This window comes from Gracilinanus agilis, chromosome 1 (genome assembly GCF_016433145.1).
Source record: "Gracilinanus agilis isolate LMUSP501 chromosome 1, AgileGrace, whole genome shotgun sequence".
In the NCBI taxonomy this organism is placed as follows: Eukaryota; Metazoa; Chordata; class Mammalia; order Didelphimorphia; family Didelphidae; genus Gracilinanus; species Gracilinanus agilis.
In genome coordinates, this window is record NC_058130.1 from 284,468,920 (window position 1) to 284,487,918 (window position 18,999).

General features: G+C 36.3%; 1 protein-coding gene across 1 annotated transcript in view; it reads right to left on the reverse strand.

The window, feature by feature from the left end:
• Positions 1-2,626: 2,626 nt before the first annotated feature.
• Positions 2,627-18,999, reverse strand: part of REEP5 (receptor accessory protein 5) — a 41,242-nt gene continuing 24,869 nt past the window's right edge. Inside the window, exons 3-5 of the mRNA XM_044662192.1 lie at positions 11,597-11,735; positions 7,301-7,469; positions 2,627-5,159 (exon numbers count right to left, since the gene is read on the reverse strand). Coding sequence (XP_044518127.1) covers positions 5,110-5,159; positions 7,301-7,469; positions 11,597-11,735 — 358 coding nt within the window. The 3' untranslated portion in view covers positions 2,627-5,109. The remainder of the gene's footprint in view (positions 5,160-7,300; positions 7,470-11,596; positions 11,736-18,999) is intronic.

Consider the following 18,999-nt stretch of genomic DNA (forward strand, 5'->3'; position numbering starts at 1 on the left):
TCAAAAACTAATTGGAAATTAAATAATATGATTCTCCAAAACCAATTTGTCAAAGAAGAAATCATAGAAACAATCAATTTCATTGAAGAAAATGACAATGATGAGACATCCTACCAAACTCTGTGGGATGCGGCCAAGGCAGTACTCAGGGGGAAATTTATATCCTTGAGTGCATATATTAACAAATTAAGGAGGGCAGAGATTAATGAATTGGGCATGCAACTCAAAAAATTAGAAAGTGAGCAAATTAAAAATCCCCAGATGAAAACTAAATTAGAAATACTAAAAACCAAGGGAGAAATTAATCAAATCTAAAGTAAAAGAACTATTGAATTAATAAATAAGACTAGAAGCTGGTACTTTGAAGAAACAGATAAAATAGACAAAGTACTGGTCAATCTAATAAAAAAAAGGAAAAAAGAAATACAATGATCCAGTACAAATCCAAGGAAAAATACTATCCACTTCCAGAGAAAGAAGTGAAGCCTGAGTGCAGATCAAAGTATACTTTTTTTAAGCCCTTACCTTTGTAATTATTCATTGTTATTATTAACTTAGAATCATTACTAAGTATTGGTTTGTGCATTTTGAAGTGGAACCCTGGAGACTCCATCTCCCATGACTCTCTACTGCAACTTCCTCTGACACATCCCACTTTCTTTGTGGGAGGTATCAAAGGGAGAATAAAATAGGAGAGAAGCATGGATTTTGGTGCCTTTTTCCACTGATCTAGGTGGAGAGCTTTGGTCCCTACTTAGCTGCTAGAGATCTAACTTTCCCTGGCTTTCCTAAACTTTCCCTTCCTAACCCTAAATAAACCTACCTAACTTTCCTTGGAGTCTAGCCTAATTTAATCTGCTCCTTAGCCTACCTACAAAAACAAACAAACAAACAAAAAACTGCTCAATTTACCTTCTGCAAAAGGTCCCTCACCACCCTCACCGTTGGGCTACATTCTTTCCGTTCCTTTCCCTACCTTTCCCTCCTTTTCCTCTACATCAGGTTCTAAGGCAGAAGAGTGGTGAGGGGTTTAGTGACTTGCCCAGGATCACATAGGAAATATCTGGCCATTTTGGATCTTCTTAACTTCATTCTTATCTGCTGAGCTACTTAGCTGTGGCAATCAAAACATACTTTAAAATTTTTTCTTTAATTTTTGTTTTTGTCTTTAATTTCAATTTATTTATTACCAATTACATGTTATAATAAATTTGCAAACAAGTTTTCCTAAGTTATATAACTGAACTTATCTCCCTCTTTCCTTGTCCTGGTGCTGGCAGACAATTCAATCTGGGGTATACATGTATTATCACACACACAAAAAAATTTCCATATTGTTCATCTTTGTGAGTAATCTTATAAAACCAAAACCCCAAAACATAAACTCAAATAAATAATTGAAAAATTATATGCTTTCATCTGCATTCTGACCCCAATAGTTCTTTCTCTGGAGATGGATAGCATTCTTTGTCACAAGGCTCTCAGAATTGTCCTGGGTCATTGTATTGCCAATAATAGCTAAGTCTGTCACAGCTGATTATTCCATAATATTACTGTTATTGTGTACAATATTTTCTTGGTTGTGTTTATTTCACTCTGCATCAATTTATGTAGGTCTTTCCAGCTCTTTCTGAAATCATCCAGTTCATCATTCTTTATAGCACAAAGAGTAGATATAAATATTTTTGTGCAAGTATGTCCTTTCCCCTCCTTTGTTTTTATGTCTCCAGCATACAGTGCCATATATAAAAAATGTTTTAAATTCTTCTTGATTAGAGCAATGCAAATTAAAACAACTCTGAGGTACCACCTTACACCTATCAGATTGGCTAAATATTGGAGGTGATATGGTAAAATTGGGACACATGCATTGCTAGTGGAGCTGTGAACTGATCCAACCATTCTGGAGGGCAATTTGGAATTAGGTTCAAAGGGCTATAAAATAATGCATACCCTTTAATCCAGTAATACCACTAATTATATATAATCACTGTATGCTGGATCAGACCACAGCTGGTCTGATCAGGGCCCGTGAGGGGGAGAAGAATCTCTAGCCAAAAACCAACCCGATGCTCATTGATTTAGATTACCTTTAGCTCTCATTACATATAGCATAGCCATTCCTAACACCTCTTTCCTTATCCTGATTCCTAATCCCTTTGAGCCAAAGCATTAAACCCTGTTTCAAACTTGATACAAAAGTGAAGGCTGGCATTCATTCTAAGGGGCAAGCGAATAACCAGAGCAAAAGGGGAAAGGGATTCCCAGTCAGCGTTATCCATCCAATACCAATAACTAGCCCATTACCAATCCTTATTACTTAACCTAACCCCAAGCCAAGGAACCAGAGGGCTGTTGAACAACATATACAGCTTCTCCCTCTATAACCTTGGCTTGGGCACTGTTAGTGGGGTCAAGGTGCTTAGCTGAGTTGATCATAAGCCCTAGTGGTCACTAGCCACCTTGGTGGCTACCCAATTGTTACTATCCCACTCAGCCTAGATCCATCTACCACCTGAGGATCTTGGGCCAACTTATAGAAGCACCTTCCTGTCTACCTTTTCTGACAAATAGACATACCCACTTTTAAATAACAGAACAAGTACTGAAAAGAAAAAACAACCAGTAAATTAAAAACAGCCTTTTATTTGAGTCTACTTTTCAGTACAGCACATCTTTAGTACAAGAGATAAATTAGGGCCCAGGGTTATTTTCAACTTATATACTTAATATACTTATTATTAATTGGCCATTTCAACAAGACATAGTACAATCCAACAGTAACTACACTATTTGGAGGGTGATGACATCACTTTCAAGTAAAAGAAAAAACTTCCTTTCTGAAAACAGTGTGGTACAGTTTGGTATTAGACAGCTGCTCGAAACCCTCAAACATTTTCACATAACAAATATAGGCTTACTCATTGTCACACAGAAGTTGAAACTTATCTAAATTCTAGCCATGGAATTTTCTAGAAGAGCTTTATTTCAGGAAGCTTTGACAGAAACAGTTTTTTAATACAATTTCTATTAATTATGGCAGTATGTCACCTGGAACCAATGGAGCTGATAGAGTATTTTTTTTAACAAATGCACATGAGCCCAAAGGTTGTACATTTTAGAAAAGTTACTTTTACACTTAACAATGGTTATTTTCCAGTAGCTTTTAAGTAATTTAAGAGCAATAGAAAAAGTGAGGATTCCCCAACTTATCTATTGAAAATATGCTCCACATACCAAAACATTATGCTAATTTTGTTTTTATAAAAATACTGAAGTATTTAGAAATTCTTTAATTTTGGCTATAGGATTTGTTTTTTTTTTCTAATTATTTTTGCTTTCCTTTAATTCAGTGACATGGTTTACTTAGTGAAACAAACAAACAAAAAAGAAATAATTCACCTTCAAAGATACTTTATAGGAAATTTAACAAGTTTCACAATTACCACTATCTAACCAGAGTTGTCAAATTCCATTTATTTCATATCAAAATATAAATATTAGCCTTTGATTATGGATATGATATATTACTTCAGATGATCTTGCCTCCCAATTATATTTTCTCATCACGAGATGACATAAGAATTTACTGATTGGGAGTTTTGTAAGTTGGACAACTGTCCAAGCCAAAATGGACTAATAAAGATTTAAAGGTTCAGTTTTCTTATAGCCCTTTTTGCTACACCTACAAAAGCTGCTGATCTCTTTGTAATATATTTGTCCTGCAGTAATTATGTGACTTAAATTTTTTTTTAAACTTCTGGTCTGTACCTGAAGGGAATTATTATCAGGAAATTATTATCAAAGGCAATTTCAACAGAAAAAAATAAATTAAAGCATTTAATGGGAAGCTACCAGAATATGAATATGATTTATAAGATAAGATGGCCTCTATCTGACTAAAAAGCTAGATGAATAAAGTGGAGGAAAGTTTTGAGACCTATAATTAAAATTAAAACTCAGTTGGCAGGATTCAATTCCTGTTATTCCATTCTCTCCATCACTGGTTTTAGATGTAAACATGGTATTTCGGTTGTACAAAGGAATACAGCATATAGTCAGAATAAAACAATTCCTAATTAGGGGCTTAAAGGAGAATAATTTAAAAATAGGGATAGTGTTTCAGAGAAAGAAACAATCTTATCTAGCTCGAGGTAAGGCTAGATAGAGATGGTAGCAGGTAAAATTCCAACAACCTAGAATAGACTAAAACATAATGAAAATTCTAGATATCCATGAAATAGCAGACTCAGTTTCTGAGGAGTATATAAATTTTCCCACATATGCCATGAGTAACACTGTTCTTGGTTTCTTGGCATTCAGCTTCTATAATTCTGGGAAGAAAAAGCTAGACATCTTAATTACAAATACAGAGCTATACAAACTTAATTAGATTTTTTTGAATAATTTACTTACATTATTATCTATTTTTTCTTGTACTTTCTGTGTCATAATTCTTAATATATATCATCCTAGGAAAAAACTAACCAGTGGCATCATGCTGCTTTTATTAGGTTTTCATAATTATTCAAATAAGAGCTTTCACTTCTTATACAGTTTTGTAACTGTATAAATGACACAGGCAATCACTGAATAACATCAATCGCTACAAAATTCATATGTGCTTCTCTAGCATAATAGTTAAAATCTGCCCCCGAAACAATTTTCTGCATATGCACAAACAAAAGGGTTTAAAATGTTAAGAATTCGGTACAAAACTTATACATTACATGAAAACCCACAAATTCTAAATACAGAAGATACATGCACAGAGAAACCAGTAGAGAAAAGAGCCTGTGGTATATTGAATTTTATTTGTACTTACTATAGTATGAGACACATGCCTTTCCTAGCTCAGAGAGGAAAAGAATACATTCTTGAGAAACTATGAACATTGTCCACTGCATTGGACGAATTTAAATTAGAATTCTTATTGTTGTAGACAGCAGCAAAAAAAAAAGTAAGCAAAAAATTTACAATATATTCCTTTTTAATAGATCAAAAAGGTTTACAAGGCAATATTATTTTTACTATGCCATAGTTCCCAATGTAACAAAGCTTTACAGGATAAAGAGTGGAGCAGAAGAGGCTTTTCATCCAGTTAGCTGTTTAGGTACTTTTCTTTTCATCACCCAGTAAGTTCACAGTAGCTTTCTTGGCTATTATGGAGTGAAAAAAAAGAGAATAGTAAATGATTTTGCCATACAGGTTATGTTACTTAGTTAAATAATGAAGCCTGGATGATTATATTTCAAGCACAACAGTATGTAGTTAGGGCTAAGGTGTCTTGCAAAAACCAATGAAACAACCCAAATAGCACATGTTAATAGAATTTAAGTATGGGAAGGGACATGAGATCTAGTTCAACACATTTCTTTTAGGAAAGGCAGCTTTGAAACCACTAAAAGACTATTTTAAATCCCATCTTTAAAGGTCTCTAAGAGTAGAAGGTCTCTACCATCTTTGTTCCCTTGTTCATAGGAAGTTTAGTCACTTTTTCAGCCAAGAAGCTTCTCCTTTTTACTTCCATCAGGACTGTATTATTCAGATGGACCAAAATCAGGACAAAGTTTCTCACTTAACTAATGCTGATGTTAACCAGATGCACTTCAAAGACTCCTTCCAAGACTTGGGTTGGAATGCCAGTTAGCCCTAAGGTGACATACCTTATTTGCTTCTCAAACATTTACCATTTCCTTCCAAAGGTATTTTTAAATGAAAGTAAATGCTGTTGGGATATATATGATCACAGTGAGGTTGGAATAATTTTGTTGTTTGTTGAGATTTCAGGAAACTATAAGTGTCTTCACTGTCATAAATTAAATTTCATTAAAGAGAGAATTTGGCTCTATTTCCAACTATTAGCATACAGGCTTTTGGGGGAGAAGGAACTTTTTTTGTCCTCTCCTGTAGGAAAATGTGCTTTGTAAGCTTAACTTTTGCAGGGAGATGGTCATTCCAGTCAAACTTCTGTCTAAAAGAATTCTGAAAAGATAAAGAAAGGCTGAAATTTATATTTTAAAAATTCCTCCTACATTGTGTGGGAAGCCAATAAAAGAATAGATAAAAATCTGAGACTCCTCTTTTGACCCCTTTTGTGATCCTTGTGATTTCTTATTGAAAAGCTTTAAGTTCCTAGCTAACCAGTAGTTTAAAGGTTAATATTCTTCCCCTTTGGCCAGGAATGCAGCTGCCTGGTATAGCCAAGGCCAAAACCTTAGCAGGGACAATTCAACCCTGAGAAAATATTCCCCAACTTGGCTTTCTGATAAGAACCCAGTCAAAATTCAGCCTTGGCCTTGTTCTATTCTGAAGTCAAATGAGATTTTTTGTGTTTTGATATGACATAATTTGTAATTTCTGCGCATCTGCAAAGTTTCGGGGAGGGGGGTTTCTTTTGTGTGAAATGAGTCTTGAAATATATATAATAAACTCCATGCTCCTGGAGACAGAGCTGGAAGCATGAGCTAAAAGACAACTCCTGTGTCCCATTATTTCCTTATCAACTAAGCTGTCCTTATCAGATTATCAAAGATGATAAAGACATCTTGAGAATGTTGGAAATTTATTTTAAGTCACTATAAATTATCAGGAGCCTAGAAAGGCATTCAAACATATTTTAAATGGTGTGATAGGCATTAAGACAATGAGGGCAAGATTTGTGAACTAATGAGAAATTATATTCTCATTATATATATATATATATATTGGGTTGATGACCCAAGCTGTTGGGACAATCAAGCAGGGCTGAAATAATAGCTGAAATTTTGAAGCTGAAGCTTCAAAATAAAGCAATTCAAGAAAGTTACAAGGACAGTTAGTCCAGTGAGATATTTGTGTGACTGAGGTGTTGTTACCACCTGGGATGTTACAGGTAGTTAACCAGAGTATAATATGACCTAAACTCCCAAAATGTTACTTTTTTCTAGTGATTAATATAGCTGAAAGGGAAAGTTGTGACTAGGTCTTAAGCCAAGGCAAAACTGGACCTAGTAAATGGTCTAGAAAAGCCGGATACTTGTGTGAGCCCAAATCAATGTGAATTAAATAAACCTTATAATTCATTTATACCATATATATTCAAGTGCCACAAATTTTATAGTAAAATAGATTCTACATCCCTTCCAGGTGACAGTTATGTTGAACACCATAAGAAAGCTCCAGACAGTAATCAAAAAAAGAAGATATAGGCTGGAATGTTTATAAGGGTATCCCTTGAGTACGATGGGAAAAGCTTCTGTTTGAGGAACAGATGAGCTAATTTCATCACTCCTTACATATTTAAATAAATCTGACTTACCTTCTTTAGTGATGGCATCTGCAGTCTCTTTGGCTTTGTCTTTCAGGTCCTTTACCACACTGTCCATTTGAGATTCGTGTTTCAAGAAGAAGGGGCGGATGATACGTTTATAAAGCATTTCAGCGCCATTTGAAGGGCTGGGAGCCATACACCACAACAGGAAGCCACACTAGATAGAACCAAGAATCAAAATTAGTGACAAATTTAGGTCAGCACAGCAAAAAACCTATACCTCCTGCTGTTCAACACTTTTTGCATAATTTCTCCACTACTTACACTTTCAAAAATATATTTCATGTGTTTTGAAAGAAATTATTATTTTGAGCAGAAAGTTGTTATGTTAAAATGAGGATAAGAATTTTGAAAAGAAATACATTTAAAGTTCAGCTGCTCAACTACTTTTAATTCTAGACTCCCTTTCTAGTAATGATAAATGGGAACTGTCATTACTTCTTAATCACTTAAATCAGCTGCAAAAATGCCCAGAACTAGAAAGTCTATTTTCAGGCCTCAGGGGACTTTGTAACTCAAAGACTGTCTAGTTATCCCTAGTATGATTTTTTTTTATACAGATGAAGAAATTAACAGACACTGGTAGAGATGATTATTCTGAATATAGACCAGATTTGGCTGGGATTGGGCATTTGATTCAAGATTCCTCTGTTGATTTCTAGTTCTACTAATTAATTTTTAAAGTGATTTCCTTCCTCTTTACCCATGTCAGAACAAAATTAGATATGATTTTAGCTGCATGACAGGCAGGACACCCTTGATCTTTGAGAGGTTTGTTCTCAACAAAGTGTCATTTTGCCCACTTTTTCCATTTTCTAGAATAATTAAAATCACTCTCTAGCTTATATACAAATTAATGGTTATAATAATATTTAGCAATTCCTATACAATATCGGTCTTGAAATGAGATTTAAGAGGATAATCAAAAAGAATATTTAGACAAAGACACATTTGAATAGATCACTGAATCATGTTAGAACTGTTTGTAGAAACTGAAGAATGCTTCTTTTTTTTAAAAAATTAAATTTTATTGTTTTCCTTGAACAAAAATCTATTTTTTCTCTTTCTTGCCTCCCCCACCATTTGGCTTAGGGGAAGGAATCCTTGTAACAAATATGTTTAACCAGGAAAAACAAATTCTAGCATGGCTATGTCCAAAAAAATATCTGTCTCATTCTTTCCTCTCAGGCCATCACTTCTTTGTTAGGAGATAGCTTTGTCCATCAGTCCTCATGGTTGGTCAGAGTTCTTAAATCTTTTGAGGTAATTATAAAGCTTCTTAAGAAGCTAGACTTATTGAAAATTTGTCACCTATAGGATACCTAGCAAAACATGAGTTCTAACTAGTATCTAGAATTCTACATCCAGTGGCTTGCTGCATTCTGTGGACTGAAGGACAATAAATCTCCCTACTAGAAATAATTTGGAGAATTCAACCAATACTAGAAACAGATCTTTATCATAGATCAAACTGCTATCTATAAAAATGTAAAAGCAATGATATAATAGAGACTGCCACACAAAATATTCAATTTCCAAATTTTATAAAGGAAAAAATTTCAGAATATCTAAACCTAGCAAAAGAGCTCAGTATTATGTCGGAAGATGACAGGGTAAATACCATCCTTGTTGTCCTGTCTGTTACTGCAACTATACCAAGGGTACTTAGAATGAGCCTACAGAGGATAAACTTGTAGCCCATTCGACTACAAAAAGATTATTTTATCTGTTTGTACATATTTTTAGAATATTAAATCCCAAAGAATAGTCCCGGGATCATTTCTATATGAATGCCATAAACAAATATAAGAATGAGATAATTCTTTCCATATATTATCTCATTTGGTTTTATGAGAAGGAAATGTAATTAAGCAGCCTCTCATTTGTATTAGCTTAAAAATCCCTTAACTTGATATCTTGTAATTGTGTAATTTGTAGTAAAAAGTCTATAAATACATATAGCCAGATAAAGAAGACCCAAGTCATAATTTCAAATATATATATTATTATAGTAATTTTAAGTGTATGTTGTCATATTAATCATGTTACTCTGTTAATCCTAAGTATATGAATTCATTTTATATCAAACCAATTCATGTAAGAAATTAAAGGGCCCAGAAGGTCATCCAAAGGTAAAAACAAAAAAACAAGAAGTCCAGAAATTATTTCTAAGACCTCTTGACAACCCTTTGTAGAGGGGTTGGGAACAGACATGAAACCATAAAAATGTGTGTGTTTTGCAATTTGGGGTCTCATTCATCTGGTCCTGTGATTTCTCTGACACACTAAGGCCAGATCTTTACCCAGAAGGATCTCCTAGCATCTTATTTTTATACATTTCATAACAAACCTGTGAGGTAGATACACTATCTCCATTTTATAGATGAGAAAACTAAGGCTGAGAGAGGTTAAATGACTTGCACATGATCACACAAGTATAAGTATTTGAGGCAGGATTCAAATCCAGATCTTCCTAATTCTAGTCCAGGGCTCTTATCTAGTCTACCATATACAATATTCTGTGAAACGTGAGATTGACAATACATCAGCTGGGCAGTCCTAAGAAAAGCGTTTGTTGTGATTGGACACGTAGCTAAGAGGAAGGCACAGGAAGTGACGCAAAAGAAGCCCCTTTAAAAGGGAGTGACAACTTCCTGTAAGTCGGTTCTTGTTTGTTTCCTGGATTTGGAGGATGAGTTGGAGATGCTGCTTGCTGGACCTGAGACCTTGGTGAGACGGTTCTTAAATCTCTTCCTTAGAACTACACATGGTGAGTGAAGAAGGCTGACTACCTTAAACTCCCTGGAGGCACTAGCCTCCCAGAGGCTCCCTTGATTGGGAGAAGCCCTCATGGCTAAACCCCTTGTTAATTGACTTTTAGGCTCTGGCTAGGCCTCTGGAGCCCTGCCAGAGTAAAACCCAGAATTGAATACAAATCCTAGTTCATTTAGTTAGATCTCTTACTCTACCCTCTTCTCATCTCTCTACTTCCACTCTTATATTTTGTAAATAAATTATTAAAATCATTTTAGAATTGATATATTTCATTTCTTGGTGACCATGCCTTTAAATATTAATATCCAACCAAAAACCCCTTTTTCCCTTTTACAGACAGAAGGTAAAGGGTTAAAAAATACATGTTGGCCTAAGCTTAATTTCTGCTAGACTACTTTTTAGGTTCTAAATAAGGCAGCAGTTCTTATCAAATATGGAGTTCTTTCTTAATTAATTTAGTTTAGGGCTTATTAAAGAAACAATGAGGGATTGAGCTCAATTATTTCTGATTTTCCCTTGATTAGTGATTTAGGTTTCTATTTTTTAAATCCATAGCAAATAGCAAATTGATGACAGCTGCTTTATAATATAGTTTGAAAATTGAAAGTTCTAATATGCTATTAATATAGACAGAATTATGCTGGGTATACTATTCACATTCAATGATTTGTATGTGGATTATCTAGAAAACTAATAATCTTATGTTAACAAAGAGGCTTTAACACTTATTAAGCACTTAAATTACAATAACCCATTGACCAAAGACACACAGGTGATAATTATGAGGGCTAAGATTTGAAACCTGACTTGAAGTTCAGTCATCTTTTCACTATAGTAAAATGTCAGCCTGGCTTCTCCCTACCACAAAGAATATTCCTAGGCTGGTCTACTATACTTCCATTACCACCCATCAGTTGGTGTGTGTTAATGGAATATAAAATGATTTTTCTAGTAAAATAAACTAGCATTATTAGAAAAGAAAGTCTGTTATAAAATAATTATTTAATGAATCTCAAGGTCAGAAATAAATGATATGAGGACACTCTTGTTTTGGATTATACCACTTCCACTATCCATTAATACAGATAAAGCCAGATCTCAGTGTACTTTATACTTGGGCAGATAGCCAGCTAAAGTGTTCTGTTGTTTCAGAAATAGTGGTTTGAGTCAAGGTTAAGTGCTTCTGGTTCTGATGAAAGGACATGGTGTCCTACAGCATATGAGAACAGCTTTAGTAAAAAGAGCCAAGATTGTTTTCATTATGGAAAACAAATTAAAGTCATGATCCTCAAGGTATTCCTTAAGGGCTTCTGTTTTATACAAATTATTTGATGTGTTCTACAAATAGTATGATATAGGAGATGAAGAAATATAGAGGAAATAATTCTAAGAAATGTGATAATATCAAAAAGCACTTTTTTTTGACAACTCTGTTTTATTTTAAGGCCACAAATTAAGATAAGTACCTAATTAGGGTGGGGCTCAACAAAGAAGTAAAAGCCAACATACCTTCAGCATGTAGTAAAAGGGGAACCATGACAGGAAGAGGTCAGAGAAGAATTCTGCTATACTGAAGACACCATAGACCACCCAGTAGGTCAACCATTGTGTATCATCATCTTTGTTGGGACTCTCAATAGCTTTGATTCTAAAAGAAAATACACAATACATGACTCACTGACTCTTTATATTACACTCAGCATTCTAAAAGAAAATACACAATACATGACTCACTGGCTCTTTATATTACACTCAGCACTCTATTTCCACAGGTTGAACCTCAAACTGGTCAAAAATTTTACAAATGTGTATGACACATAGTTGCCATGAAGCAAATAAACAGATGGATCAATGAAACCTGTTATAACCTCTGGAAAAACAATTCATTTGTGAAGATGGGATTAACTCTCCCCTGCCCATTTTTAGATTTAATCACCAGAATTGTATACACCCCACTTATCATTAAGTGGGGAAGGTCTGTTACTCATGTGTGCCATAGTGGGTGATGAATCAGAATCAACTGACTGCCCCAGGGCAGTCCTAAGCAAAGCTTTAGCTGTAATTGGTCCATGTAAAGTGCAAGGAAGGCACAGGAAGAGATGAAAGGAATGGTCTTTAAAAGTGGCAAAAATTTTCTGGGATGGGGTCTTTCACCGTCAACTTGCCCCTGAAGGGGTTCTGGCTGAGGACCTTAGACTGCTTTTCTATTTTCCCTTAGAATTACCACATGGCAGGGGCAGCTGGGTGGCTTAGTGGATTGAAAGCCAGGCCTAGAGCCTGGAGGTCCTAGGTTCAAATCTGGCCTCAGGCACTTCCTAGCTATGTGACCCTGGGCAAATCACTTAACCCCCATTGCCTAGCCCTTACCACTCTTTTGCCTTGGAGCCAATGTATTGGCTCCAAGACAGAAGGTAAGGGTTTAAAAAATAAAATAAGATAAAAAGAACTACCACATGGGTGAATGAAAAAAGGCTGACTCCTTTCCCTGGCTTGTTTTGGAAGTACTAGCCTCTGGAGAGGCCTCCTCTTGGCTATGTGAAGACTCTTGTTTAATTTACCTCTGGGCCTCCTTGCTGGGGCCTCTTAAGCCCTGCCTGGTTCCTACCTGGCTGGAGTAAATATCTACTCTCTTTGATTTTCTTACTTTCACTCTTTCTCCTTTTGTAAATAAACTACCATAAAAAGTTATTTGGAATTGAGTAATAATTTTTGGCAACCACATTCTTATAAATTTAGTCCAACCCTTTTATTTTTACCCCTTACATTTCTGACCCTTACACAGTGTAGAAGTTTTAAAGTGGATAAGCCATGTATTTTTAGTCAAAACTGCTGTGGTTAATGAGCAGTTTTTATGAAGGGTTTTGTTTTTGCTTTCCTCATATTTCTTCACATAGCCACACACAAATCAGTTATGAAATAGAGAACTAAGAACTATTTACTTCATCAGAACATTTGCCAAAATTCGCAAAGTTTATTTTCTTACTTCTTTGTCATGATGGTGTCAATAATGCCTTATTTTCAAGCAGGACACACTGGTCTGACAGAGGCACATTCTCATTAAAAATATAATTAAAATTGTTTAGACTAGAAAATCTGGACTGTAGGATGATAACTATGCTCCCAAACTAGAAATTTACCCTAAAGAGCAGAAGAAATATTAGCTTTATTTAAAACTTCTTGATGCTTTTCTGTGAGAAAAAAGAAAAGACTTAAAAAGTATTCCTCACTTTATAGATCATAGGAATATAGCTCAAAAGCTGAAATGAACCCCAAACAGCTTAAAGCCACAATAATTTGCCTTCAGGTGGTTCTATGACACTAGAATTGCCAGAGGAATCCTTGAATTTGCTCCCTATCCTTCTTTAAAATAGTCGGGAGATGAAGGAGCCTCCCATTTTTGAAATCCCAGCAGATATCCCTGAATCTCTCTGGGCAATGTTGCCCTCCTTAAATCAGCTGTTCCTATTCAAATTAGAACAAAATATGGCCCATTTCCTTTCATTCCTCAGTATCCTCTTTCAAAGGAAGCAATTGAGGGAATTAACCCAGTGATAAATTCGTTAGGCATAATAATTCCATGCAAATCTGAATATAATACACTCATCCTACTTGTACAAAAGCAAAAATTAGGCCCCGATGGAAAACCAGTCATTAAATTTGTCCAAAACTTAAGGGCTGTAAATAATCATGTCATAAAAAGACATCCTCTGGTTTCAAATCTAAATTCTATTCTCTCTAATATTCCTAGCACAGCTATAGACTTTACTATAGTAGACTTGTGTTCCACATTCTTCTCCATACTGATTCATGAGAAGGCCAAAGTGTGCCAGGAGGACAGCAAACATCTCCTTTCAGAGCTGCAAAAAAGAGCTCAGCAGGTCTCAAAGAAAAAATTTCAGTAGTATCGCCCCAAAATGAAATATTTAGGGTTCATTTTAACTGTTGGTTCCCATTCTATCTCTCCTAAGCTCATTGAAGATATTAAAAAATTGAGCGCATCCTCCACTAAGAAGCAATTGAGGGCAATTCTTGGAGCAACAGGGTTTTATAGGCAGTTTATCCCTTGCTATGGGGAAATCACTAAGTTCCTTATAGCACTAACAAAAAATTTGGTCCCTGAACCACTGTTTTTCCTTGCATGTGCAATATAGTACTTGAGTTTTCTTTTTTCTTTCATTTTTTGTACCTTGAAGCACATGTCACCAGTACTGATTTTGCACTAGCATAAGTTTGAAATGTCCATTAGGTCTCAATAAAACATACCCAAAAGCTTTAGACTATGGAAACTGCCACTGGTTGTTTAAATATTATGGGACTTTGCTTCATGAGTGTGTCTGATTCCAGGATAAGGGATCACAAAGGAGCATAGACTCAACCTGCAAGGTGCCAAGGAAGCACAGACTTAACCTGCATAGTGCTAAATGAGCACACAGGTCAAAGACACAAACCAATCCTGATAGTATTGATGAGATTCTGCACAAAGACAAGAGGACCTGAACCTTGTGTAAAGCTCAAGGTTGAAGCTGTATGACATGTTAGACACTGGACTCCTTGTACTACACTTCCTATCAAGTACATAACATTGGCTGTCCTGGCTCTCCTATCCCTGAGAGACAAGGAAAAATCAGACCAGGGAATGCTATTTCCCATCTCCTTTGGAAAGCTAATCCCTTTTTTCTCTTTCATACTGTGGCAATTTACTGTAGCCCTGGCTGCCGAGTGGGTACATGATTGTTATTACAGGCTTATTGGACAAAATTCATTTTAATTGGGCCCTGATTCAAGGACCTGTTATACTTTTATTTTTCCTTATGTAGAATTTTTACACACAAGACTTTGATATTTTATATTCATCCAGAAGTTATTTTTTCTTTTATTTGGATTTTTTGATGGTTTGGTTTTGTTTTTTTTGGCAAATGATTCATATATATATAATATCCTCCTCAGGGGGGAATGTATTATTATCCTATTTTGCAAACTTTAATTTCCATTGAGAATAATTTTAGAATAAGAGACTTTCTACCTCCCAGAATCCGGAAAAGTGAACTGCTTGCAGAAGGTGCCATGACAATGCCTGCAGAGACCACATGTTGCTCCAAAAGATCCTGAGTGAACTTTTAGATGTGCTGAATTGAACTTTGAGGGGGTTGAACACATTTGTTTTGAATGTACACTTTTATGCCAAAGGGGACTGCCCCCTAATTGGTTTTGTTCTTTTTCTCTCTTTCCCTTTTTTGTCCCCAAATTATTGTAATTTTTCCTTAGAAACTGCAATACTGTATGTATCTTTAGTTGAAAATCTTTAGAGTTTTAATTTTATGTTTAAATGATCCTTTGAGGTGACTAGTCTCCCAAAGGATCACAGAGGGGAATGTGTAATTAGAATTTTGTGTCCCTGGACTTCATTTCCCAGCATCCCACTCTCCTCTTATAGTTGTATGCTGACATGGCCAGGATGTGGATTCTGTGCCCCCTCTCGGGGGCAGGGGCTTCTGGTCGGGGCTTTTGGCTAGGCCTCAAGCAAGGCAGGCTGCTAGAGCTCTGGCTCTTGTCTCTGCTCAATGAGAGAAATAACCCCTTTCTCTCTACCTAACAAAAAAATAACCCTACAAAGTTAAATGATTTATAGTGTTTATTTTTTTTATAGTAGGAAGGAACTCAGTGGGAAATGGAGTGACAATGTGTGTAAATAGTGTACAACATATGAAAAATTATTAATGGTGAAAAAGAATCAGAGTAGAGAACATCATTAAAGATACATTGCTGAAAAAGATGAGCTGGTCAGATGATGAAAAGTAGCTTTACAGTGTCAAGAGAAAGCAAAGAACTCCAGTACATTGGGTGGATTCCCTTTGGTAAACTCATCAGAAAACACAAATAGGAGTTATACAGAACCAGAAGGCACAGGTTGTTGCAATATACATCACTGGAGGCAATATTCAAAACAAGGAGATCCATTTGGGTATTTAAAATATGAAAAGCACTTTATATATATTTCATAAGCCTCATAAGAAACTTATGAGGTAGGTTCTACATCAAAAATAGTTAACTCATTACTACCACTATGTTATGTAAGCAAGCTATACTGGACTAGTAAGATATAATACAGCTGGCTAGGGACAGAGATATCTAAGGGAAGAAAACAATTCAATAAGTGTGGCACAACCCCTCAACCCCTTCCCAATCCTTCCCACAACACAGAATGGTGAAAGTTGTGGAATGAAGAAAGGAACATACAAGATTCTTTGATTAATGTCTGATAATTTTTATTCGAAGAATATTTATTTTAGCCTAAATCCATGCAGTATACAAAGCAGTATTTGAATCAAGATACATTAAGAATATTACTTAAGAGGGGCACAGCCAAGATGGGGGAGAAGGCACACAGACTCATCTGAACTCTACTAACTCTACCTGCCAAAAAACTATGATATAGTTCCTCAAAATATATTCTGGAGCAGCAGAACCCACAAAAGACAAGGTAAAATAATTTTTCAGTGGAAAACAACTTAGAAAGGCCAGCATGAGGGATCTAGTGCACCTGAGTGGAGGTAGAATGTAGTGCACCAGGGAAAGATCCCCTGGCCCCAAGGCAACAGGTCTTAGGAGCAACTAAAGCAGCAACAAAGGCTTCTGGAGCTCTGAATCACAGATGGTAAAGGGGGTCAGACAACTGCTTAGAAAGAAATTATAATTTGCTGGCTCTGGGTGCAAGACTCTTGTTGCAGAAGCAAATTGCAGTTTAGGGGCATGATCTCAGAGTGAGGAGGAACACTAGCAGATGCTAATGCTTCCAGACTAGCAGGGGAATATGGTCACAGTTCTATGGGGGAAAAGAGTGCATAGGGTTATTCACAGATCAGCATAGGCTGGGACAGTATTAAACACACCTGTCCATACATCATACCCCCTTGGAAGAACTGAAAGCCAGATAGATCCTCAGAGCCGGCTATGAAGGCAGCTGTACAAAGAACCTGAAACTTGGAACACTGCTCCCTTCATATAGTTACAGTCCAATGGTTTTTAGAAAAAGGCTTTTTGAGCAAACAACAAAACAAAGAAACTCAAAACAGAAAAGTTATTTTGGTGATAGGGAAAAAAAGGATTTTAAAAATCAGATGAGAGAGAAGAAAAATTGGGAAAAGAAATGAGAATGATAAAGGGAAATCATGAAAAAAAAAAAGAGTCAATACCTTGGTAAAGGAGACACCAAAAAATACTCTAAGAAATTAATACCTTAATAGATTATTGGTTAATCTAATAAAAAGAGGAAAGAAGAAAACCAAATTAACAGTATCAAAGATGAAAAAGGAGACCTTACCTCTAATGAAGAGGAAATTAAGGCAATCATTAAAAACTATTTTGCCCAATTATATGGCAATAAATATGGCAATCTAGGTGATATGGATAAATATTTAAAAATATATAAATGGACTTCTGGGTTAAGATGGCGGCAGAGTAAGAAGCAGCTCTTAACCTCTCCTGACCGAAACACACAAAACTCCTCAAGGGGACATAAAAACAAGTCCAGACGAACGGAGGAACCCCACAACAGGGCACAGTGTGGAAGGTACGTGGAATCGAGACATTTCCAGGCTATAAAGGGCTCTCACTAAATCGCGGGCTGAGCAACCACCCCACCCCCACCCCCTCCACACACAAAATCTATAGCTCTGAAGCCAGCTAAAAAGAAATAGAGCAAGTTTGGGGCACCCATCGAGTCATTGGCAGCTCCGGGGCCTGTTCCTGAGAGCAGCAAGATTTAGGACCCCAATAAGCCAGAGAGCGCAAGCGAAATCTGAGCGCGAGGGCAGAGAGTGGACGCCCAGCGCAGAGCGCACAGGCACTGGCGGAGGCGTGGGTGGAGGCAGACACAGCCAGGAACTAAAGCTCTGAAAACCTGAGTGGGGAACCAGTGCAGACCGGTATACGACTGTGGAAGCAGCGCCCTGAGACTTGTAAAGGAACCTCCTGCAGAGGATCAAGCAAGGGGGTCCACTAGGGGGCTTGACCTTGGAAAAAACCAGAACTCAGACCTCAGGTACCAATAGACCGCGGACAGACACTGAGCGCGAGGATAAACCTGAGAAGCTGCTGGGCTAATGATGGCTACCCAACCTCAGGAAACTCAGAAGAGAAAGAATAACAACAAGAAAAAGAAGCCCTTAACACTCGACAACTTTTACACAGAGAAAATCCAGACAACCGAGCAAACAGAGGAGGAGAACAAACAAGCATCCGGACCCTCCTCAAATAAGGAAAACTCCTCACAAGCTATGGAAGAGTTCAAAACTGAGATTTTGAGGAAAATGGAAGAGATCTGGCAAGAAAATAACTGTTTAAAAGGTAAAATCTTGCAATTGAACACCAGAAATGACCAGATTGAAAAGGAATTCCAGAAGATTATGGCCGAAAACTGAAAGATTATAGCCGAAAATCAATCCCTAAAGGCTAGAATCGAGCAATTGGAAGCTAATGATCTCTCAAGACAACAAGAACAAATAAAACAAAGTCAAAAGACTGAAAAAATAGAAGGAAACATGAAATATCTCAATGAGAGAGTGACAGACCAAGAAAACCGGTCTAGAAGAGACAATTTGAGAATAATTGGTCTTCCAGAAAAACCAGAAATTAATAGAAACCTGGACTCCGTACTAAAAGAAATTATTCAGCAAAATTGCCCTGAAGTACTACAACAAGAGGGCAATATAGAAATCAAAAGGATTCATAGAACACCCACTACATTCGACCCAGAGAAGAAATCGGTTAGAAATATTATTGCCAAATTCAAAAGCTTTCAAGCAAAAGAAAAAATCTTACAAGAAGCCAGAAAGAGACAATTCAAATATCAAGGAGCACCAATCAGGATCACACAGGATCTGGCAGCCTCCACGCTAAAAGACCGTAAGGCT